The sequence below is a fragment of the Lactuca virosa genome, chromosome 4, assembly GCF_052849685.1.
Source record: "Lactuca virosa cultivar CGN04683 chromosome 4, Lactuca_virosa_CGN04683_v6, whole genome shotgun sequence".
NCBI classification, from domain to species: domain Eukaryota; kingdom Viridiplantae; phylum Streptophyta; class Magnoliopsida; order Asterales; family Asteraceae; genus Lactuca; species Lactuca virosa.
In genome coordinates this window covers 331,516,724-331,542,536 of record NC_136429.1, presented here as the reverse complement: position 1 = coordinate 331,542,536, position 25,813 = coordinate 331,516,724, and the positions used below count along the sequence as shown (strand labels likewise).

Here is a 25,813-nt window from a genome sequence, read left to right as displayed (position 1 = left end):
CTGATATCATTACAATTTCAGTTATTTTCACTCAAATACAGTATATGTTGATCATGAATTCATGATATGTCATCTTAAGATAACAAATGAGTTCTTTGCTAGTCACCTTAAATTCGTAATAAACGATTCCTTATATTTCCATAGTATCTATGTTGCTTTCGACAAGTTTAATAATTTGATTAAACAATATTTAACATGGTATTAAAAACCGGTACCCACTAGTGACAAATAAGATTCCTTTCCAGAGACTTAAACAAATAGCAACAGCAACTCACTTATTATGAGTCGAATCAGTTCTGTAGGTCCCTTCACTTCCAATCCTAGATAGAAACAACGTACGTACCCATGCATACCCCTTATATATATAATAGCAGCCAGCACCACTTAAATTCCATAATTCGCCACTTACCCTCATACCAAATGAACCCCAGGATCATCCTCCTGATGGCGGTAATGGTGGTGGTTTGCCACCCCTACACGGCAGCAAACACCAACCAGGAACAGAAAACATACATCGTTCACATGGACAAAGCTGTGATGCCGCCAGAATATTCCGACCACCAGAATTGGTATGCAACATCTATGGAATCGGTTTCCGAGTCGCCAGAAATGTTGTATACGTATGAAAATGTCATCCACGGCTTTTCAACCCAGCTCACGGTTGAACAAGCGAAATTACTCGAGAAAAAACACGGTGTTTTATCAGTCAAAGAGGAGGTTATATACAAGCTTCACACCACCCGCTCGCCAGAGTTTCTTGGACTTGCAGGGAAAGAAACGATATTCTCCGGGTTGAACTCCAGCAATAATGTGGTGATTGGGGTGGTGGACACCGGTGTCTGGCCCGGAAGTAAGAGTCTTGACGACACCGGATTTGGCCCGGTTCCTTCATGGTGGAAAGGCGAGTGTAAGAATGATACGAGCTTAACTACAAGAATATGCCTCTATTCCGACGACATCTATTCCGACGACACCTGTCGTCGGTAAAAATCTCGCTGTGACGACATGTCGTCGGTATAGTGTTCTGTTTACATTGACCAAATAGCATTGACCTGACACTCTATCCCGACGACATGTCGTCTCGACAGGTGCGGCGGGAACGAAAAGCATTTTGGTGGTATACTGAAAACCTATGCAGACGACATGTCGTCTCTATAGGTTACGGATTTTATGATTTTGATTTATTTATTTTCCTTGGTGCAAGAATTACTAACGACATCGTTTCGTGGAGAGCTATCCCGACGACATGTCATTGGGATAAAAAATGGCGATCCGTGTGACGACTCTATGCCGACGACATGTCGTCGGTTAGGGTTGTAGCCTAATAGAACCCAGTAGACATTGCATACTGTTTCCTTTGTTCCTCCACCTCCCAACGAAGAATCACGCTTCTGGTCCTTCACCTTCACCGGCGACGAGCTTGTACGTTTCTTACTCGTTCTTTTCTTCTTTGTTAGTGATTGTTTAAGTTGTTGACTCCGATTTTGGGGTTTTTTGTCCGGTTGGCTTTCACATTCACAGCCTTCACAGTGGCCACTCCCCTTCTCCTGTGAAATAATTCTGGTGTACATCTTCCGGACTTCACAAAACCGGTAAGCTTTCTAATTTTTTTGATTTCAAAGTTTTTTTTTTCACTGATTTGGTTGATTTGGTTATTTTCTGGTGAAGTAGTGATCAGAGGACCACCTGTGACGACCCACCTTCTCCTTCCAGCCACCACAGCCCACATAACAAGTAGCATATTTGATTTCTAGTTTTTTTTTTTTCTGAAATGGTGTTTTTCTGGTGTCCACCAGCCTTCACCGGAGGACCATAGTAGAAGCCGACCACCGGAATCCCGCAAACAAATACCACAGAACAGGTTAGTATTTTTTTTTCTTTTTTTTCCGCTCACCTATACCGACGACTTGTCGTCGGAATAGGTATATAATAAAACTTTATTTTTTTTCTTCGAAAATCAATCCCGACGACGCTTTGTAGACGACAAGTCGTCGGCATTGGTTTCTCTGTACCGACAACATCTATCCCGACGACATTTTTCACTTTTACCGACGGAGCTATTCCGACGACTTTGTACAGACAACTTGTTGTCGGTATTGGTTTTTCCGACGACAAGTCGTCGGCATAGGTGTTGAAAATGTCGTCTGTATAGGCATCGTTCCTTATAATAAGAAGCTGATTGGGGCAGCATACTTTTCGACGGCATATGAAGCCACATATGGGCCGATTGATGAAACAATAGAATCGCGGTCTGCGATGGATGATGATGGACACGGGACCCACACTGCGACTACAGACGCTGGTTCGACGGTGACCGGAGCTAGTCTTTTTGGGTTCGCGAAAGGGACGGCTCGTGGGATGGCTCCGAATGCCAGAATGGCGGTTTATAAAGCGTGTTGGCTCGGTGGTTGTTTCGGGAGCGATATACTGGCGGCAATAGAAAAGGCGATCGCAGATCGTGTCCATGTTTTATCACTCTCGATTGGCGGCTCGCTTGCTAATTACACGACTGACATGGTGGCTTATGACACGTTCAAGGCGGTTTCCCGCGGGATATTTGTAGCATGTTCCGCAGGAAATAGCAGGCCTGACCCGTTTAGTTTATGGAATGTTGCGCCATGGATAGCTACGGTTGGAGCCGGAACAATTGACCGTGATTTTCCGACGTATGTTATTATCGGAAACAGGAAGAAGTTTCGGGGAGTGTCACTTTATAGTGGAAAACTGCTATCAAAATCCATGGTTCCGATTGTTTACGCCGGAAATATCAGCACAACCACCGGGGAATTCTGTCTCCCAGGTACATTGCCACGGAGAAGAGTTGCAGGAAAAATTGTGATGTGTGAACGTGGCGGGAATTTACGGGTGCATAAGGGGATGGTGGTGAAAGCAGCTGGTGGTGTTGGAATGATTGTGGTGAACTCTGAAAAGTTTGGGGAGGAGCTAGTGGCCGACGCCCAGGTGATCCCAACCGCCACCATTGGTTACCGAGGTGGTGAAGCGATAAAAAGCTATATACTCTCGAAAGATAATCCAACGGCTACAATTGCATCAGGAGTAACCAAATTACACATCCAACCGTCACCGGTAGTCGCAGCTTTCAGTTCCCGGGGCCCGAACCCGCTCACCCCTAAAATCCTGAAACCGGATTTCATCGCACCAGGGGTGAATATTCTAGCCGGTTGGACTGGTAAAACCGGTCCAACCGGTTTAATAGAAGACACACGACGTGTCAAATTCAACATCGTGTCTGAGACATCGATGTCGTGTCCGCACGTTAGTGGGTTAGCCGCCTTACTAAAAGCAGCTCACCCTGCTTGGACCCCAGCGGCAATAAGATCAGCGCTTATGACCACAGCTTACAACGTATACAAAAACGGTGAAGGGTTAAAAGATATTGTCACCGAAAACCCATCGACCCCATTTGACAATGGTTCGGGCCATGTGGACCCGGTTCGAGCCATGGAGCCTGGTCTCGTCTACGATGCCTCACCTAATGACTACTTGGGCTTCCTTTGTGCTTTAAATTATAGTTCAAATGTCATTAAAATGTTTGGAGGTGGAAGTTTCAAATGTAGAAAGAAATACAGGGTGGAAGATCTTAATTACCCGTCTTTCGCGGTTCATTTGCGAACGGGTTCCGACCAAGGTGGTCCTACTACCGTCAAGTACACTAGGACTCTGAAAAATGTGGGATCTCCGGCGACTTATAAGGTTTCGGTATGGTTGAAAATGGCTTCCGTCAAGATCAAAGTTGACCCAGAAGAGCTAATTTTCACGAAGCAAGGAGAGAAAAGGGTGTATACTGTGACATTTACAGCTAGTTCCATGCAATCAGGGACTACTGGATTTGGTCAGCTAAAGTGGTATGGAGGAAAATATGTTGTAAGTAGTCCTATAGCTTTCAGTTGGGTATGATAACTGTAAGGAAATATAACAATGTTGTTATTATGGATAAGAAAATAAAGGCACATTGCTATTATGTTTAAATAAATGTAATCACGGCTAAGAAAACAAATTACATTTTACAACATTATAATATTGCTACATATAAGGAATGTAAATTTCTTTTTTTTTTTATTCATTTCTTAAATCTACTTTTCTTTATTTAAAAGTTAAAAAGGATTCGGGAGGGAAAGATATATACTTTTAGTTATACTTTGTTTATGAAATATAAAAATTAAAATCTATAATGACATGAATAATTTTATGACACTCGAATTAAATACCACTAAAAGGCAAAATTAATATATATATGATGATATTGTTATACTTAACTAGTTGTGAAACCCGTATATTATAAGGGTTGATTAAAACAAAATGTTAAACACGAAAGAGTAACGGGAAGTTTATTTTGTATTTGAAATTTGAAATAAGTGAAAATTATGAGAAAAAATTAAAAAAAAATTATACAAGAAATAAATAAATTAAAATTAGGTGTTTAGTTGTCAGACCCGTGTAGTAAACAGGTTAATTATAACAAAATGTTAAATACGAATGTTTAAATTGTATATTAGAATTTGAAATTAAAATTTGAAATTTGAAATTTGAAATTTGAAATTAATATAGTTATTATGGTATATTTAATTTATAGAAACTAAATTAATGATATAATGGAAAATAAAAAATGAAATAATAACAAGTGGAAAACAAATATCTCTAAATTACCCCAAATTGACATTTGACAAATTGAATGAGAGAATTACATATGACAATATGATTCTTACTTATTAGGGAGGATTAAAATTTTCATAAAATGAAATAAGAGATGAGATTATTCCTAAATTATAAAACATGACAATTAAAATGCCCTCCTTTGATAGAGCTAAATTAATCACAAACAAAAATTAAAAACCTCGTTTTCTTCCCAGCATTCATTGATTTACAATATTCAGAGACATTCGTCGCATTCTCCTTTGTTTCCTTCTTCTCCAAGCACCTCGACTTCCCTTCATGGTCAGTCCTCCTTATGCATTATCGTAAGTTCTCTCCACCCCTTCCTTCCACGTGTATGACAAATTGTTACTAACATTCATTTATGTATAACTTTCTCCTTGCATTGTTGATCCGCCCCAACTGGTCTGTGATCCTTCTCTCTCTCTCTCTCTGTCTCTGTCTCTGTGTGTGTGTGTGTGTGTGTGTGCACGCGCGAGCACGCGGGGGGGGGGGGGGGGGGAGTTATTAGACTCGGTTTTGTAAAAGCGATTTTATGAAACCCCTCTCTCCCCCCCCCCCCTTCCGCAAATCAATATCTTCTTTCTTCCTCTCTTTTCTCCTTGTATGACTTTTGACCATCAGGTTTATCTACCCAAATCACATCATGCATATAATTGTTAAATAAAGACGCCTAATTTTCGTGTTATTCCGATATGTTTTTTGATTAATTAAATTTGTATTAATTAAGTTTTTGGGGTGTTATCTGGGTGGTCGTGCGATGGAGTTTTTGGGGTGTTATCTGGGTGGTCGTGCGATGGATTGATGGGCATGATACGACCTATGTCACAACACGATCCTTAATGAAGATCGCAATGCAACAAACTGACGGGACTATGCCTAGAAGCCTCGATTTTGGGGCCTATTTAATGACACAAACCCCCAGGGTTTCGACATTTGTTTCTTTTGGTACTTGTAAGTTCTTATTGCCTCTTTATGTGATTTTAAAGAAGAAGGTTTCTATTTGGTGTCCAAGGAAGCAAGTTGTTAAAGTTATCTACCTTATTATAAGCTTTTCTAGGTTTGTAAGTCTCCCAGATCCAATCATTAAGGCTTTTGCATGCTAGATCTAAGGTATTGGTGGTGTTGTGGTCATTTTGGTCCATTAATCTTATTGTTCTTGGATTTTAAGGAACTCTAATGCTTCAGAAGAACATTTTTATGCTTTTGGACCTTTCATGTTAGATAAAAAGGCCATGCATCTACTTTCCTCGAGGCATGCTATTGGTTTTGGCATTTTAAGCGGATCATTGGACTTAAGTTATACTTTTGTGGGTGATTAAGCCTTTCTTATGGATAAAGTTGGAAACTTTACCCATAAAGAGGATTCTAAGATTCAAATACGAAAAGTTGTTTGGTGTGCGTTGATTATAGGGATTTTGGCTATGTGCCAATAGGCACACTAGAATGGTAACTGGGAGTTCCATATATCTTTAGGATGATGGCTTTGTTCCTATTGGCCAATTGAGGTGTTAACTATGATCTGATTACGGATGATAGTTCAATAGGTTTTTAGGATGATGGCTTTGTGCCTATAGGCCCAATGAGATATTTACTATGAGCCTTGTATGTATGCATTGTATATGCAATTTGATATATAGTAGTTTGGGGAACCCTCTAAGATTTTTTATTATAGTTGTAGATTAAATTTCCTTTTAGGTTGTACTTCTAGAAGTGGGTAGGCTCCATCTTGACTGTGACTCATGTATATCGCAAATGGTTATGTTTTTTCCCACTACTTAGGATGATTCTGATACAATGGATTTTAGTATTTGGTTTTATGTTCAAAACAACTTGGTATTTCTATGTTTATGAAAATGAATGTTTTACTTATGTTTTAGAAAGAAAAATTTTGGTTTGAAATTTAAGACATTACATTGAGATCCATGGTTTGAGGGATTTGGATGAACACTCGTGTAATTCCGAACTTAAACTAGGATATGAGAATTTTCAAAAATCTTTTTCAAAAAGAATTTTATAAAAAAAGAAAGAAGATTTGATATGTACAATCAACTAGAGTTTGGAAAGGAAAGTGATTCCTAAAATATTCGTACTTGTTATATTTGTTGATATGTGAACTGTTAGAAATGTATGCTAGTATCTAGGCTAAGGATCTTTGTAGGAATTTGATGATATATTTGCTTAATGTTTAAGATGCCTTGTTGCCTTATAATTTGCTTGCTATGTGCTATTTAAAGTTTATGCTAATGTTATTAGTGGCTAAGTGAATGCTTTAGAGTTGTACATGATTAGGATTGTATAACCTTAGAATGCTTGATTTAACCTTACTTTGGTTCCTTGTTTGGTTGTGGGCTTAGGGTAGAATCACTTATTCAACTTGCATTCACGAGGCGATTATCGATGCTAGCAAAGACATATAGTTATACAAGAGCGAGGGTGAGTGGGATCCTGGATATAGATTCTAGGGATATTAGTGGTATGTGCTTTTATATGCACAAACGTCAACTATAGGACCCCTAGTTATGGTCATTTGGGGTGACTTAGAACTTGGAGACAATTCTTCCGACCAGTATGGATAGGTGTGGAAGATAGTATGGGGTCGTACTACTAGAACCACATGATACGTATGTGGATAAGGGAGAGTCACAAGGCTTTTAGAAAACCTTTGGGTAGTTTTAGTGTGAGATATAACATTGTGAATTCATTTTAACACGTTCCCATTATCTTTTAGATTCAATGTAGTCACTACTCGAGCTGGCAGGTCAGGTTTAGGTGTAAACTATGATTACCCATGGTGTTCGGGTCCGAGCGATATGGATCTACATGACATCATCATATCTGAGGTTTCATGAGTCATTTTGGAGGAACTGCCCTGTATATTCAGGACAATCAAGGACTGTTTAATCGCCATGTTCGATACATGTTATGCGCCTGCTTAAACTATTATTGAAGTTGGTTGACTAAGGACCCGAGAGGTCACCTTCTGTGAGTTATATGCTTGTAAACCTCCTATGTGCATTTGGGGGGGGGGTGACGTTAGTTAGTATGCATTTGATCGATGAAAATAGAGTGCTTTCCTTACTAGTTTTTTCTCAACTAAGGCAATGGTCAGGTATGCGGTGAACCTTTTGCATGATGGAGCCAGAGGTTGGTAGCGCAAGGTTATCTAGTCCTGTAGACCAATTGCTATTGAGGCTATAACTTAGGAGGATTGTGTAACTAAATTCAAGGAAAAGTATGCACTAGGGATTAAGGTTTATCGATGGCTCGAGAGTTCCTAGCTCTTGATCAGACCACCGTATTCAGGGAAGAGTATGCACTGTTTTGCCTCCAGTATGCAATGACGGAGGACATGAAGATGTCATGATATTATAATATGTTGAGGAACAAAATTTATGAGTTCATCAGCGTCGCTAGGTGCAAAACACTGGAATAGATGATTTAGGTGACCCGAAAAAGGAGATAGAGTTCCAGACATAAAAGAAGGGGACTCATAACCATGTTCAGATACCACCAACTTCAGTCAAGAAATTAAATGATGTTGATTCACGTTATGGACGAAAAACAGACAACATGTGTGGTAAATGCGGTAAGTCACATTCAGGTCAGTTCCAAGGGAATGCATGCCATAAATATGGCACGTAGGAGCATTTTTTCAGGGATTATAGGAAGAATTTGTGGTTGTGCTATAACTACAACAAGGCATGTCACCTTTTTGTTGATTGTCCACTTCTCCTAACATGTGTAGTGAGAGCTCGAGCACCTACAACTCTGAGGATTACTGACGGCAGCCAGGGGAGAGCTGAGTCTCCGAAGGCCAAGGTTTGAGCCTACCAGCTCACAGCGGAGGAGGCCAAAGTAGTGATATTTCCATATGTATGTGTGTGTGTGTGTGTATATATATATATATATATATATATATATATATATATATATATATATATATATATATATATATTTCTGTGTGTATGTGTGTTATTTCAATACATTTTAGCTACATTTTGGTAAAATACAAAGATATTGGTTTTTATATTATATAAATTCTATTTTGTAGCAAAAGAAGGACATTCTCAAAGAAAAGGATCCAAATGGGACAAAGCTGGGAACTTGGAGGTTAGAGCATGCGTCAATTAGAAGAGAGAAGAAGAAAACAAGCATATAAAAAATCCCATATGTCATGGTGGCTTCCATACCATGACGTGGCCACATGTCCAACCTAGAAGCTTCTCCGGATCTGCATGATAAACTTGGCGCATATATGATTAAGATGTTTTCCACAACGTGGCACACATATGGCGACGACTTGGAGACCAATTTTAGTAAAGTGTAAATTATGACTTTTAGGTTGAAATTAAGAGTTCTTTTGGGAAGAGCTGCAATTGAAAGGCGACAATAACCCTTCTAAGAACTCTTAGAAGGCATAATTCTATTGGAGAACAAGTTTAAGAGAGATTAAAGGGAAGAATCACCACTAATCATTCGGTTTGCCTAGATTTAATCATGTTTAATCTAGTTTGTTAATTGATTATGTGTTATTTTTTGGTAATCATGGTCTAATAACCATTTACTTTTGTTTAATTTAGATGGATTCCTAATACTATGAGTTGATTTCATATTTGATGGATCTATGAAGTTAGTTTTTGGTTTAATTATTGTTTGATAAATCTTGACCTAACTTGTTAAAGTTTATATCTTTATTTCCTTGCCTTAAGCTTTGTGTTGTTAAACTATAGTTGATTGCACGAACTTGTTTTCCCTGGTTGTTTATGATCATTAAATTGCTAGAGCTAGAGGTTGATCATACCCTAGTATAGGTGGTAAGCTAGTAACTTGACTAAGTTAGAGGGCATTATTTGATCATAATATGTGCTAAATTACTTGAGTTGATCATAGGAAAGTAGTTCTTAGATCTTATCATTCAGAGTCCAGATTATTCTTAAAATCAATTTAGTGTTCTTGAATCGCATGATCATTGGGGCTAACTTCATGACTTGATTCATGCTAGTTAGTTCGATCATGATGACTAGTAACTTTTTCATTTGGTAACTAACGAAATTAATCTATTAGCTTGAAATGAAGCATAGGAAAAAAGTGGGATTCGAAGCTAAACGGAAGTAACTTTTACTTCTTGATCAAAACTCGTTTTCTAAGTTGTTTGCTTTAGTTAGAAGTAATTTAAGTTGATTACCTTAGTTAAGTTTTTCTGAACTTGCAAAATCAGATAAAAAATTCCCATTTTGAGTATTTCTTTTAGTTTAATTGTTAGCTTTATTTTCTAAATTAGAATTCCATTCCCAGTGTTCGACTCTTACTTACTCTACTTTACTACTACGCGACTAGGGACAATGTCTTGTGTGTTTAGTTGAGCTGAATAAATAAGATGTAAATTTAAAGCTTTTAAGTGGTTAAATATAAAACACATCAATGTTTTTGGCGCTGTTTTTTGGGAGCAGCTTATTTTAGTTGAATTTAGTTGCTAATAGTTAATCGATCATTTTGTGGTGTAACAACTGAGGCAAAAGCGTCACCAACCTCTGTTACGAATTAGCATAAACAGGTGAATATAATAAGTCAACGATGTAATATTGTACTATATTAACACATATTTTTGATTTCGTCCTTACCAAATACGATTATTTCGACTAATAGGCTTAAAAATAAGTGCGCGAAAATATATGCCATCTTGAAAGAATGTTAACACATTCAGAATGTACGTGTTAGCATGATTACAAAAATATTAACTTTATGAAAATCTGACCTAGCATGTAGAAGATATGATTTTTATTATATATAAAAATCAACCATACACAAAATTACAATGCCAATATCTAGGTAGAGAATGGTTGACTTTTAGCTAAAGTCACCAAAAAGAGAGTCGTAGTACTCCCCAAAATAGGAATTTTGAGACAAGAAATACCAAAATAAGAACCTATATGAGGGAGTTATGATTTTGTAAAATCATCACAACTATATATTATATGCCAAAAATGAAAGTAAAAATCGGCCAAAACAAACAAAAAGGAAAGTTGCAATACATGTCAATACCTATGCAATGATATAAGAAACGACGGAAATGGAGCCCGTACACTGAAGTTATGGAATTTAGAAAATCGATATACATCATGCGCGTACCACCATGCACCGCGTGCGGTGCGCATACTAACACCCGATTCGTGCAGATTTTAGATGACGTGACCCATAGAAAAAGTGACATGTGTTAAGCTCTGAATGGTTCCACGATGCACATGTGCGACGTTTGCCCTATGACGCCGCGCACACTATAAAAATTCTGATTATAAACAGAGGTCACGACCACCTCTTTTTCTCACAAAAGATCATCTTTCTCTCTCTCTAAAGCGGAATATGTCTTCCTATCGAGCAATCTCCAAGCTTCCGAAATTCCGGTGAAACACATCGAGATCACAAAACACGCTTCAAGGGTGAGTTCACGGCCCTATATTTACGATTTTCAAATGTTTTTCGGGGAGGGGGGGGGGAATACATGTTATAATACTATACTGTTTTATAAATACTGGTAACTGTGTAAGTATTAGTGATATAACTATACATAAAACGTTAGGATAATATTATGTATGGTAGATATCCTACCCAAAATTTTAAGATAATATTATGCCTAGTCGTTATGTTGACCAAACCTTTAGAAATAACATTGTATCCAGTTATTGTGATAACCAACTTTCTAGGAACATTTTACCTACCTATTACCCTGGCCAAACTTTTAAGATATCATGGTACCTAGTGGTTACTATGCCTGAATATCCTACCGAAACAAACTATACCAACTATATATATATATATATATATATATATATATATATATATATATATATGTTAAGTACAAAAAGTAAAATGAAACTATCAACACGGGCTACGCATCAATAGTTGTTAAATGAGACTTTATTCATCCCTTAGCTAAATAAACTTTAACTAACCCTAACCTATAATCTTTGACTCATAAGTGAGAGGGAAAGATACATATAGATCTATACGGGGCAACACCCCGACATGTGGTTGCTAGCTACAACCTTGAAGATCGAGTCACTCTAGGCATAACTTTCTAAACGTTGGCGACGTTCAATGAAGTGCCGATTTTAGGAAAAGCAACGTCATAGTTCGATTATAGGAATTCATTGTAACATTGTTAGCCTAAACAAAACTACTACTGAAGGGACGCCTCGAAGAAGTTGTAATATTACACCCACAGACTCACATATGCGAGTTTAGAAAACTAATAGTATTCATAAAGAAATAAATACCATAGAGAAATAGGGAATTCACATACAAATAAAAGTAGATTAGGATGATACTTCCCTAGTGACTGTGGTAACTAGGTTCCACACAAACACCTATTGGATACATGTATAAAAGAACATAGGATTAAGGAGATATAGATATTATACTCATAAACAAAGATCCTACTCAAAAGAAAATAAGTATTTTCTACACTATCAAAACCTGTGAACTCACCAACATTATGTTGACCTTTCAAAATCCACATATATTCCTAGGAAATTGAAGATTTCATTTCTTGCAATAGTGGTTGACTGATGGAGCTATCTGAAGTCTATTGAGATGCCTACTCATCAAGATGTGCAGTTATGTTAGAAGTTTAGTACTATCACAATCCTTTTACCATGTAATTTATATACTTTACAATGAAAGTCATATTTATGGTTTGTATTGTTCAATGTATGATTGATGACTATGAACAAGCATCCTAACATCGCACCGCCTGATGATTTTCGCCGTCGTACGGGGGTGTGACAAATTGGTATTAGAGTTGTTGACTATAGCGAACTAGAACTTCCTTAGGAAATTTTGACTATAGTCTAGTGACTTAAATTCTAATTACTTTTGTCCTTAAACCTACACGTAAAAAGTACTATTAATTACCCTACCAATAAACTACTTACATGAGAGGTGTCTAAATGGAACTTATCACTTGGGTTGTTGGATTTCATAACGGCTATATGCTAAAATGGCCCTGCCCTTCGAAACTTCATACTTGGTTGATCCTTATTTGATAGTCTAACGATACAAAACAATAAATTAAAACACAAGAGCATGCATGCGAAACTGTTAGGTATAAATCTCTCCATTAGATGACTAGTGAAGGCCTGGCTTCCAACATGTGGGATTGGAGCCTTGTGACATGAGGGAGAGACAGAAAGAGAGAGAGAGAGAGAGAGAGAGAGAGAGAGAGAGAGAGAGAGAGAGAGAGAGAGAGAGAGAGAGAGAGAGAGAGAGAGAGAAAGAGAGAGACTTGTTAGCACCTCAATAAATAGTGGGTTGCATACCACTAGTAGAGTGTGCATGAGAGATGTAAAATTATGAGTGTGAAGTGTGTGTTATTTATTAGTCAAGATCTTGTACTCTGTGACATCTCCATTTTCACGGCCAGAAAAGACCGATTTTGTTTATGCTTTGTTTCAAAATTAGAGTAACATTTTAAATAAAAGTGTTGCGGAATTTGTTCCCAAAATAAAATATGATAAAGATTTATCAAATCTATGCTCGAGTGCCACTACCTGTAATACAAGAAACTTACTGGGTTAGGCTTGGGAGCCTGGTGAGCACATAGAGTTTTCAACCCACAATAAATAAGTTTATTAATTTCATCAACCAACAATAACCCGATTACTCGTTCCCGTTATCTTCACTTTATGTCCCTAAAACACTTATCATAAGGGACCTAGCCTAAGGATCATCATCGGGATGGACACTACTGTTGAGGGGATTCCTTAGCAATAAATGTCCTTAAGGCAACCATGAGGGGGATGGAGTACACCGGTGAACATATCGTTCACAAACACCTACAGGTTGCGAGCCTGCTAGCATTCCACTGGACTATCTATGAAAGTCTGTGGTCGTCATCTATACTCTGCTATATGACTGAAAACATCGTCAACATCGAGGCCTCTCATCATTTTATTTCATCACACCCAACTATTATATCTACCCATGTTTTACCCAACACATTTGTAGATATAAAATACATATACAATTTAAATAATTTAAAACATGTATAAAATCTTTCATCCAGCATAGACAGCAAGTATTCAGACAATACGCACACATAGCACATAATTTATAATAAATACTTCATATCTATGTGTAAGATGAAAGTAACTATGCACTCACTTGTTAAGGTGGTGATTCCGAACTCAGACAGCGCTTCGCTTCTATTAATTTATTTTCCTTCGATGAAACCTAGTATCATTACCACTAGATTTTAGTCTAATATTCATTGCGACTAATTGTTAGTCTAGATTCATCATTAACTCAAAGTCTACTTCATGATCTATCAAGTAAGGAACAAGCAGGTAGGATCATATCGGAGGTAGGGTCCGTTTGGTATACGAAGTATACTGTTTGGAAATCCCACTTTAAACACCTCACTAAATCACAACCTAGACATCATTCCCGTAAGTAGATCAATCAATATAACGACTTTGAATCACTGATAAATCTTATTTATAGATTCACAATAACGATATTATATTTATATATAAGCTATATTTAAAGTATGGTAGATGTATCTCACTTACAGCGGGTTTTTATTAAAAACCGCGCTTTGCTGGAGCAGCGTTTCAGAACCGAAAAGCTCTTTTCTCGGAGCCTTCGGGAGCCTCGGGGCTTCCTTCAGGTGCTAGGGGGTTTTCCTAGGCTTTAGGGGCTTAAGGAAAGTTAGAGAGAGAAAGTAGTGAAAGAAAGAGAAGGATTTGGTGTGAGAAGAATGGCAGCCTTCGGCCTCCTTTTATAGGCGCCAGCTGCGGAGTACGCTGGGCGTACTCTCCGAAGTACGCTGCGCGTAGGTTTCGTATCGTACAACACGCGTCGCACTTCTGATGGATCATCGTGGCACTCCTCGGACCGCAGGAAACTAGTTCGTTGGGCGTAACCGAGCTCGGACGCGATGCGTACACGTCACGCTGGGCGTAACCTTGGATTACGTGGGGCATAGCGAGGCCAGCTGTCTCCATCTGAAGCGAGGCCGTGGGCCGCAATCGACGGCTGTGATTGTGCCACGTCACCAGTTCTCGCAACAGCTTCGCAAATTTTTTCCCCGACTTCTAAAATTCATAACTATCGCATAAGAGCTTCGTTTTCGACGTTCTTTATATCCACGCGTAGGTGGGATCGTACTCTACAACTTTCGTTTAGACTCCGTCGACTAATTTTGAATTTATTTTTAAAGTTATATTTTTAATAGGCCGGGACATGATTGGTCCGTTAAAAATTCATAACTTCTTCATCCGACGTCCGTTTTCGTCTGTCTTTTTATCGTTACACTACTATTAACGAGATCTTCGATTGTTGTTTAGGTTGTGTCGGCTAAAAACCGCTCGATCTAATGTTCGAGTTCCGGGCTGTACACTGCTAAGCCGAAACTTCGAAAAATCATAACTTCCTCATACGAAGTCAGATTTGGGCGTTCTTTTTATGCATGCTCTTGGTTTAACGCATTCTACGACTTTTGTTTAGATGGGTAAGGCTAAAAATCGCTCTATCGTGAATTCACTATTTACGTCTCCCGGTGCCGTGCCGGTTCTATCGCGAAAATTTGACAGGTCATAACTCCTTCGTTACAACTCGGATTTCGGCGTTCTTTATATATCCGAAATCCTTGTCACGACCACTATCACTTCATCTATCGATATCGGGTTTATTCAAAACTTAAATTTTGACGCTTATTTTTATTATTTCTTTATAAACAAATATATGAGCACATAAGTCACATAATACTCAAATATTTCATCTTTATTACTTCAAAAAGATTTACAATAGTTGACCTAGACTATTGCATCATCTACTAATGCTTAGCTCCAAAACACGGGCGTTACAATTCTCTTCCCCTTAGGATGATTCTGTCCCAGAATCATGCATCAGCAAACAGATGTGGATAGCGAGTCATCATGTCACTCTCTGTTTCCCAAGTGAGATTTATAATAGTTCACAAACACCTACAGGTTGCGAGCCTGCTAGCATTCCACTGGACTATCTATGAAAGTCTGTGGTTGTCATCTATACTCCGCTATATGACTGGAAACATCGTCAACATCGAGGCCTCTCATCATTTTATTTCATCACACCCAACTATTATATCTACCCATATTTTACCCAACACATTTGTAGATATAAAATACATATACAGTTTAAATAATTTAAAACATGTATAAAATCTTTCATCCAGCATAGACAGCAAGTATTCAGACAATACGCACACATAGCACATAATTTATATAAAATACTTCATATCTATGTGTAAGATGAAAGTAACTATGCACTCACTTGTTAAGGTGGTGATTCCGAACTCAGACAGCGCTTCGCTTCTATTAATTTATTTTCTTTCGACGAAACGTAGTATCATTACCACTAGATTTTAGTCTAATATTCATTGCGACTAATTATTAGTCTAGATTCATCATTAACTCAAAGTCTACTTCATGATCTATCAAGTAAGGAACAACCAGGTAGGATCATATCGGAGATAGGGTCCGTTTGGTATACGAAGTATACTGTTTGGAAATCCCACTTTAAACACCTCACTAAATCACAGCCTAGACATCATTTCCATAAGTAGATCAATCAGTATAACGACTTTGAATCACTGATAAATCTTATTTATAGATTCACAATAACGATATTATATTTATATATAAGCTATATTTAAAGTATGGTAGACGTATCTCACTTACACCGGGTTTTTATTAAAAACCAGGCTTCGCTGGAGTAGCGTTTCCGAACCGAAAAGCTCTTTCCTCGGAGCCTTCGGGAGCCTCGGGGATTCCTTCGGGTGCTAGGGGGTTTTCCTAGGCTTTAGGGGGCTTAAGGAAAGCTAGAGGGAGAAAGTAGTGAGAGAAAGAGAAGGATTTGGTGTGAGAAGAATGGCAGCCTTCGGCCTCCTTTTATAGGCACCAGCTGCGGAGTACGTTGGGCGTACTCTCTAGAGTACGCTGTGCGTAAGGTTCGCTTCGTACAACACGCGTCGCACTTCTGATGGATCATCGTGTCACTCCTCAAACCGTAGAAAACTAGTTTGTTGGGTGTAACCGAGCTCGGACGCGGCGCGTACACGTCACGCTGGGTGTAACCTCGGATTACGCGGGGCGTAGAGAGGCCAGTTGTCTCCATCCGAAGCGAGGCCGTGGGCCGCAAGCGACGGCTGTGATTGTGCCACGTCACCGGTTCTCGCAACAGCTTCACAAATTTGCTTCCCAACTTCTAAAATTCATAACTTTCGCATACGAGCTATGTTTTCGACGTTCTTTATATCCACACATAGGTGGGATCGTACTCTACAACTTTCGTTTAGACTCCGTTGGCTAATTTTGAATTTATTTTTAAAGTTATATTTTTAACTGGCCGGGACATGATTGGTCCGTTAAAAATTCATAACTTCTTCATCCGACGTCCGTTTTCGTCTGTCTTTTTATCGTTACGCTACTATTAACGAGATCTTCGATTCTCATTTAGGCTGTGTCGGCTAAAAACCGCTTGATCTAATGTTCGAGTTCCTGGCTGTACACTGCTAAGCCGAAACTTCGAAAAATCATAACTTCCTCATACGAAGTTAGATTTGTGCGTTCTTTTTATGCATGCTCTCGGTTTAACGCATTCTACGACTTTTGTTTAGATCGCTAAGGCTAAAAATCACTCTATCGTGAATTCGCTGTTTACGTCTCCCGGTGCCGTGTCGGTTCTGTCGCGAAACTTTGACAGGTCATAACTCCTTTGTTCTAACTCGGATTTCGGCGTTCTTTATATATCCGAAATCCTTGTCACGACCACTATCACTTCATGTATCGATATCGGGTTTATTCAAAACTTAAATTTTGATGCTTATTTTTATTATTTCTTTATAAACAAATATATAAACACATAATTCACATAATACTCAAATATTTCATCTTTATTACTTCAAAAAGATTTACAATAGTTGACCTAGACTATTACATCATCTACTAATGCTTAGCCCCAAAACACGGGCGTTACAATTCTCTCCCCCTTAGGATGATTCTGTCCCAGAATCATGCATCAGCAAACAGATGTGGATAACGACTCATCATGTCACTCTCTGTTTCCCAGGTGAGATTCGGCCCATTCGAATGTTTCCAACGGACTAGCACTAAGTCGACCATTTTGCGTCGTAACTTCTTAGTCTTACGGTCAACAATTGCCTCGGGCTCTTCGATTAGACTCTTATTCTCATCCATCCTTAACTCTTAGATTGGAATTATGTCGGGAACTTCTCCCGTGAACTTCCTCAGATAACACACATGGAAGGTGTTATGAATACCATCTAGTTCTTCCGGTAATTCGAGCTTGTAAGCTTGGTTCCAAATTCTCTAAAGAACTTTGAACGGTCCAATAAACCTTGGACTCAACTTTCCTCGTTTCCCAAATCTTATAAGTCCCTTCCATGGTGAGACTTTAAGCAAAACCGAATCGCCAACTTCGAATGTCATCGGTCGTCTTTTCTTATCAGCATAGGCTCTTCTGATGATGTTGAGCTGCTAACATCCTTTCCCTGATCACCTTTAACTTCTCAGCAGTCTCATGGACTATCTCGGGGCCCATAAACTGCTTTTCTCCAGCCTCAAACCAACAAGATGGTGTACGACACTTCTGTCCATACAAATCTTGATAAGGTGCCATCTTGATACTCGAGTGGTAACTATTGTTGTAGGAAAATTCTACCAGAGGTAACTGCTCATCCCAATTACCTTGGAATTCCAGGGTACATGCTCTCAGCATATCTTCAAGTGTTTGAATTGTTCTTTCGCTTTGACCATCAATCTGCAGATGGTAAGTTGTACTTAAACACAACTTCGTACCCAATTCCTCTTGTAGACTTCTACAAAACCTTGACGTGAAACGACTATCACGATCCGATATAATCGTCAGAGGAACACCGTGAAGTCTTACCACTTCCTTCACGTAAGCATTTGCAAGCTTATCCATAGACCACCTCTTGTTGGCTGCTATGAAGTGTGCACTCTTGGTGAAACGATCCACGACTACCCAAATCATGTCGTGACCGTTCTTCGTCCTGGGTAGTTTAGTCACAAAATCCATGGTGATGTCTTTCCATTTACCCATGGGTACAGGTAAAGGTTCTAAACTCGCATACGGTTTCTGATGTTGTACCTTAACTCTTGCACAACTTACGCACTCGATCACATACTTTGCAACATCGAGCTTCATCGTCGGCCACCAGTAGTAGGGTTTTAGGACCCTATACATTTTTGTGCTGCCGGGATGAATTGAGTACATGGTCTTGTGAGCTTCTTCCATCAGAAGATCTCTTACTCCTCCTATCTTAGGTACCTAAATCCGATCTTGGAATACCTTCAGTCCTTGACTGTTTGTACCGAACACTAACGTTTTGCCCAAACGTTCTTCCTTTCGGTCATTCTTCTCTGAAGCTTCTTCTTGAGCTTTCCTGATACTTTCCACAATCGTTGAGACAACTTCTATTCTCAACGCTCTTGGCCTTTTTCTCTCAAGGTTGACTTTTCAACTGAGAGCATCAGCGACAACATTTGCTTTACCGGGGGGATAAAGTATCTCACAGTCGTTGTCATTGAGTACCTCTAGCCAGCGTCCTTGCCTCATATTCAATTCCTTCTGATACTGGAGACTCTTATGATCAGTGAAAAGTTTGCACTTCGTGCCATAGAGGTAATGCCTCCATATCTTCAAGGCAAAAACTACCACTGCCAACTCCAGATCATGAGTGGGGTAGTTCTTTTCATGCTCCTTCAATTGTCGAGATGTGTATGCTATCACCTTTTCTCTTTGGGTCAGAACACAAACCAACCCGACTACAGATGCATCACTATAGACCGCAAAATCTTCAACTCCATCGGGTAGAGAAAGAATCGGTGCTTCACACAATTTCTTCTTTAGCTTCTCGAATGCTTCTTCGTGCTTCTCACTCCACCTATACATAGCTCCCTTATGGGTCAAAGCTGTTAATGGAGCAGCTATCGAAGAAAATCCTTGGATAAACCTTCGGTAATATCCAGCTAATCCCAGAAAGCTTCGAATCTCCGTGGGACTTTTCGGTCGTTCCCAATTCATCACCGCTTCAATTTTTGTTGGGTCAAACATTATCCCTTCTTGGTTAACCACATGACCCAAGAATTGGACTTCTCGGATCCAAAAATCACACTCGGAGAACTTTGCATACAGCTTCTCCTTCTTCAAGACTTCCAACACTTCTCGTAGATACTGGCCATGCTCCTCTTGGTTCATTGAATAAATCAAAATGTCATCTATGAACACCATCATGGATTTATCGAGGAATGGTTTACAAACCCTGTTCATCAAATCCATGAATGCTGCTGGAGCATTGGTCAGTCCAAATGACATAACCAAGAACTCGTAGTGTCCATATCTCGTTCTGAATGCAGTTTTCGCAATATCCTGCTCTCTTACCTTCAGCTGATGATATCTTGACCTAAGATCGATCTTTGAGAAATAGCTCGAACCTTGCAGTTGATCAAATAGGTCATCAATCCTTGGCAATGGATACTTGTTCTTCACCGTTGCCTTGTTCAGCTCTCGGTAATCTATACACATTCTCATGCTTCCGTCTTTCTTCTTCACGAATAGCACCGGAGCTTCCCAGGGTGATGAACTAGGTCGAATGAAACCGTTGTCCAACAACTCCTGAAGTTGCGTCATAAGTTCCTTCATCTCCGTCGGTGCTAATCGGTACGATGCTTTTGCTATTGGTGTCGTCCCTGGTAACAAGTCTATTCAGAACTCTACTTGTCTATCAGGTGGTATTCCGGGAAGATCTTCGGGAAAGATTTCTTGATAATTACACACCACTGGTATACTCTGCACCTCCTTTTCTCCTTCTTTGCATCAATTACGAATGCCAAATATGATGTGCATCCTTTGGAAAAACATTTTCTGGCTTTCACCAGGGAGATGATTCCAGAATTTACTCTGCGTTTGTCCCCGTACACCATGAATGACTCTTTTCCGGGTGGGTTTACTCTTACTATCTTCTTTCGGCATAGTATCTCGGCATCATTGGCACTGAGCCAATCCATTCCCAGAACGATGTCGAAACCGTTCAATTCTATGGCTAACAGCTCTTCGTGGAATTCGTTTCCGTTTAAGTCAATGACTATGTTCCTAATACGATTACTAACATGAACGAACTTACCACTGGAAACTTCTACAATCAGGGAATTATCAAGTTTTTCTACGGGCAATGCTAGTTTCCCACCAAACTTATGTGACACAAAGGAGTAGTTTGCTCCGGAATCAAACAGTATATTGGCAGGCAAACCATTTACAAAAAAGATACCTGAAGCGACATTTGCTGCCTCCTTTGCAGCCTCGAGCATCATCTGGAAGGCTCTTTCCTTCGGCTTCGGTGGAATGTTGGGTCTTCCTGCCTCCTTCTTCTTCGGGCAGTCCCTCGAAATGTGCCCTTCCTCGTTGCACTCCTAACAGACCTTCTTAGTGAACGTGCACTCGTTGGCATAGTGCCCGGGCTTTCCACACTTGAAACACGTGACCTCCCCATCACATTTCCCATGGTGCTTCTTCTTGCATTTGTCGCACCAATTGGCTTCACCTCCTCCAGACTTCTTCGTACCAGACTTTGAGAACTTGCTCTTCTTGCTGAATTTCGACGACCCATCAAATTTCATTTTCTCACCAACCTTCGCTCTCTCCAGACCCTTCTCGTATATGGGTCCATATTCTTAGCAGCCCATATGGCGGCTTTCAGAGTGGTTGCTTGCTTGACCATTGGACCAAAGTCCGCTGGTAATCCGTGGGCAAACTTGTTAACCTTGGAGAGTTCGGTTGGAACTAGGTACGGAACAAGCTTCATTTTCTCTGTAAAACTTGTAGCATATTCAGCAACGCTCATTCTTCCCTTCTTCAGATTCTAGAACTCATTGTTGATTTCCAGAAGATCCTGCTCCGGGCAGTATTTCATCTTCGGTTGCACCAGAAAAATCCTCCCAAGACATCTTGCTCGCATCACCTTTGGGCATTGAATCAGCTAGTAGCTTCCACCAGCTTAGTACTCCATATTTTAATAGAGGAACCGTGAGAGCGGTCTTTTGTCTGTTGCTACACTCGCAACTCTCAAACATTGTCTCCATCTCGGAGATCCAGTTCATGACTTCCACCAGTGTCGGGCTTCCAGATAGACACGGTGGTTTGGATGCCATGAAATCCATGTACTTGCATCCACGTCCATCATTTCCTCCATCCTGGTTGTTTCGTCTAACTATCGGTGGGTTGGCTTGACCAACAGTCCCACTGTAGTTCCCTCCTTCTGACTTCCCATCATTCAGCTCGGGCTGTTCGACCAGTATTGTAGCTTCCTCTCGATTCTGTTGAAGTAAACGTCTCGTCTCCTCCATTTGGTGATCCAACATCATTTGGATCATCGCTCGTACTCCGGCCATCGTGATTGGCTCTGGAGCATTTGCTACAACAGGTATTTGCTTAATCACTGGTGGTTGAGGCTGTTGATTCCTATTTCCATTCGCGTTCCTGACTCCACTTCGGGTTCTTGCCATTTTGATCTATACACCGAATAGGGTGAATTTAGATCTTTATTTTTGATTGTCGTTTAAATAATCCTTATCTCACCGAAACGTTTACATGTTAGTTCTAATATCGTAGTCGTACGTTTAGAATCCTGAACACATATGGTTTCCATATCCGGTCGACAACAGACCATGGATCCGAACAAATAATAGCATATATCACATAAAAGCTTTTTAGGCATCTTTCCTAAAATAAACTAGTGCTTGTGTCTAAAATATAGTAGACACTCATCTCACAATCATCGCTTAGCATTCTAAGTTTAAGTCTAGAAATCCTAAAAATTCTTAGTTCGCTTAAACTAATGCTCTGATACCAACTGTGACATCCCCATTTTCACGGCCAGAAAAGACCGATTTTGTTTATGCTTTGTTTGAAAATCAGACTAACATTTTAAATAAAAGTGTTGCGTAATTTGTTCCCAAAATAAAATATGATAAAGATTTATCAAAGCATTTCCGAAGAAATGTATTTTATTAAAAACCTTGGGATGTCATGTTCGATACAGATCAAAAGCATAAACAGTATAATATAAGCCTTACAATATTTATTCATATCTACAGGCCTATAATCCGTAATCCCTCATCCAAAACATCACATCTATGCTCGAGTGCCACTACCTGTAATACAAGAAACTGAGTGGGTTAGGCTTGGGAGCCTGGTGAGCACATAGGTTTTCAACCCACAATAAATAAGTTTATTAATTTCATCAACCAACAATAACCCGATTACCCGTTCCCGTTATCCTCACTTTATGTCCCTAAAACACTTATCATAAGGGACCTAGCCTAAGGATCACCATCGGGATGGACACTACTGCTGAGGGGATTCCTCAAAAATAAATGTCCTTAAGGCAACCATGAGGGGGATGGAGTACACCGGTGAACACATCGTTCACAAACACCTACAGGTTGCGAGCCTGCTAGCGTTCCACTGGACTGTCTAGAAAAGTGCGTGGTCGTCATCTATACTCCGCTAGATGACTGGAAACATCGTCAACATCGAGGCCTCTCATCATTTTATTTCATCACACCCAACTATTATATCTACCCTTGTTTTACCCAACACATTTTGTAGATATAAAATACATATACAGTTTAAATCATTTAAAACATTTATAAAATCTTTCATCCAGCATAGATAGCAAGTATTCAGACAATATGCACACATAGCACGTAATTTATATAAAATACTTCATATCTATGTGTAAGATGAAAGTAACTATGCACTCACTTGTTAAGGTGGTGATTCTGAACTCAGACAGCGCTTCGCTTCTATTAATTTATTTTCCTTCGATGAAACCTAGTATCATTACCACTAGATTTTAGTCTAATATTCATTGCGACTAATTATTAGTCTAGATTCATCATTAACTCAAAGTCTACTTCATGATCTATCAAGTAAGGAACAACCAGGTAGGATCATATCGGAGGTAGGGTCCGTTTGGTATACGAAGTATACTGTTTGGAAATCCCACTTTAAACACCTCACTGAATCACAACCTAGACATCATTCCCGTAAGTAGATCAATCAGTATAACGACTTTGAATCACTGATAAATCTTATTTATAGATTCACAATAACGATATTATATTTATATATAAGCTATATTTAAAGTATGGTAGGCGTATCTCACTTACAGCGGGTTTTTATTAAAAACCGCGCTTTGCTGGAGCAGCGTTTCCGAACCGAAAAGCTCTTTTCTTGGAGCCTTCGGGAGCCTCGGGGCTTCCTTCAGGTGCTAGGGGGTTTTCCTAGGCTTTAGGGGCTTAAGGAAAGTTAGAGAGAGAAAGTAGTGAAAGAAAGAGAAGGATTTGGTGTGAGAAGAATGGCAGCCTTCGGCCTCCTTTTATAGGCGCCAGCTGCGGAGTACGCTGGGCGTACTCTCCGGAGTACGCTGCGCGTAGGTTTCGTATCGTACAACACGCGTCGCACTTCTGATGGATCATCGTGGCACTCCTCGGACCGCAGGAAACTAGTTCGTTGGGCGTAACCGAGCTCGGACGCGATGCGTACACGTCACGCTGGGCGTAACCTTGGATTACGCGGGGCATAGCGAGGCCAACTGTCTCCATCTGAAGCGAGGCCGTGGGCCGCAATCGACGGCTGTGATTGTGCCACGTCACCAGTTCTCGCAACAGCTTCGCAAATTTTTTCCCCGACTTCTAAAATTCATAACTTTCGCATAAGAGCTTCGTTTTCGACGTTCTTTATATCCACGCGTAGGTGGGATCGTACTCTACAACTTTCGTTTAGACTCCGTCGACTAATTTTGAATTTATTTTTAAAGTTATATTTTTAATAGGCCGGGACATGATTGTTTAGGTTGTGTCGGCTAAAAACTGCTCGATCTAATGTTCGAGTTCCGGGCTGTACACTGCTAAGCCGAAACTTCGAAAAATCATAACTTCCTCATACGAAGTCAGATTTGGGCGTTCTTTTTATGCATGCTCTCGGTTTAACGCATTCTACGACTTTTGTTTAGATGGGTAAGGCTAAAAATCGCTCTATCGTGAATTCACTATTTACGTCTCCCGGTGCCGTGCCGGTTCTGTCGCGAAACTTTGACAGGTCATAACTCCTTCGTTACAACTCGGATTTCGGCGTTCTTTATATATCCGAAATCCTTGTCACGACCACTATCACTTCATCTATCGATATCGGGTTTATTCAAAACTTAAATTTTGACGCTTATTTTTATTATTTCTTTATAAACAAATATATGAGCACATAATTCACATAATACTCAAATATTTCATCTTTATTACTTCAAAAAGATTTACAATAGTTGACCTAGACTATTGCATCATCTACTAATCCTTAGCCCCAAAACACGGGCGTTACATACTCCTTTTTGTAACACCTTTCATAATCAAATGCATCTCTTATTCACCCAAATCACCATGTTCATTGTGTTCTGTACAATTCTGCATGTCAAATCAAATGTTCATAATTCACTACAATTGGTATCAGATCGGGTGTTCTTGAAGTGTGCTTGAAGTCTGCAAGAAATTGATCCATGATGACAACATGATTTGGTGAATCACAAATTATTGTAAGTTCTTCATTTTTTTGAGTTTTTTTGATTCTATAAAGTGAATTGTTCTTTGATCTTGATTCAAATTCGATTTTCCCTCTCTAGAATTCATGTCATTTTTGGTTTCTCTATGTAGAACTCATATCAAAATCACTTTATATCTCTAGAATTTTGATCAATTTTTCTTTCTCTCTCTAGAGATTTCATTCATAATCACTTTCTTTCTCAAGAAAAATCCAAGTTCTTGTGATGTATTTCATTTTTGATTCAAAATGGAAAAAGAATCTTGTGAAAGATGGTTTGTATTTCTTGGATATGATCCATATCCATATAGTTTTGATGGACTTATAAAAAATTTTACAACCGAGTATTTTAAACAAAATTCGATCATTTCTTATGGAAAAAGAGATGAATGTGGAAAGATGATTGGTTATCTTCTTGATCATGATAATCATAAAGTGTTGCTTAATCGTTTGGTTACAACTTATC

General features: G+C 39.3%; 1 protein-coding gene across 2 annotated transcripts; it reads left to right on the top strand.

The window, feature by feature from the left end:
• Nucleotides 1–412: 412 nt before the first annotated feature.
• Nucleotides 413–4,001, top strand: LOC145108554 (subtilisin-like protease SBT1.7). 2 transcript variants are annotated; one of them, XM_079045585.1, is made up of 4 exons: nucleotides 990–1,422; nucleotides 1,522–1,592; nucleotides 1,672–1,861; nucleotides 2,153–4,001. In XM_079045585.1, the coding sequence occupies exon 4, from the start codon at nucleotides 2,257–2,259 to the stop codon at nucleotides 3,916–3,918; it is 1,662 nt and encodes a 553-aa protein (XP_078901711.1). In that variant the 5' UTR covers nucleotides 990–1,422; nucleotides 1,522–1,592; nucleotides 1,672–1,861; nucleotides 2,153–2,256; the 3' UTR covers nucleotides 3,919–4,001. The 2 variants fall into 2 exon arrangements, with proteins under 2 accessions (XP_078901712.1, XP_078901711.1); XM_079045586.1 differs by lacking the exons at nucleotides 990–1,422; nucleotides 1,522–1,592; nucleotides 1,672–1,861 and adding an exon at nucleotides 413–940.
• The last annotated feature ends 21,812 nt before the right edge of the window (nucleotides 4,002–25,813 follow it).

Coding starts and splice junctions, on each gene's coding strand:
- LOC145108554 (XM_079045586.1), top strand. CDS start 421: ATGAACCCCAGGATCATCCTCCTGATGGCGGTAATGGTGGTGGTTTGC. Junction 941..2,152: donor GAGCTTAACTACAAGAATAT/GCCTCTATTCCG, acceptor TCGTCTGTATAG/GCATCGTTCCTTATAATAAG.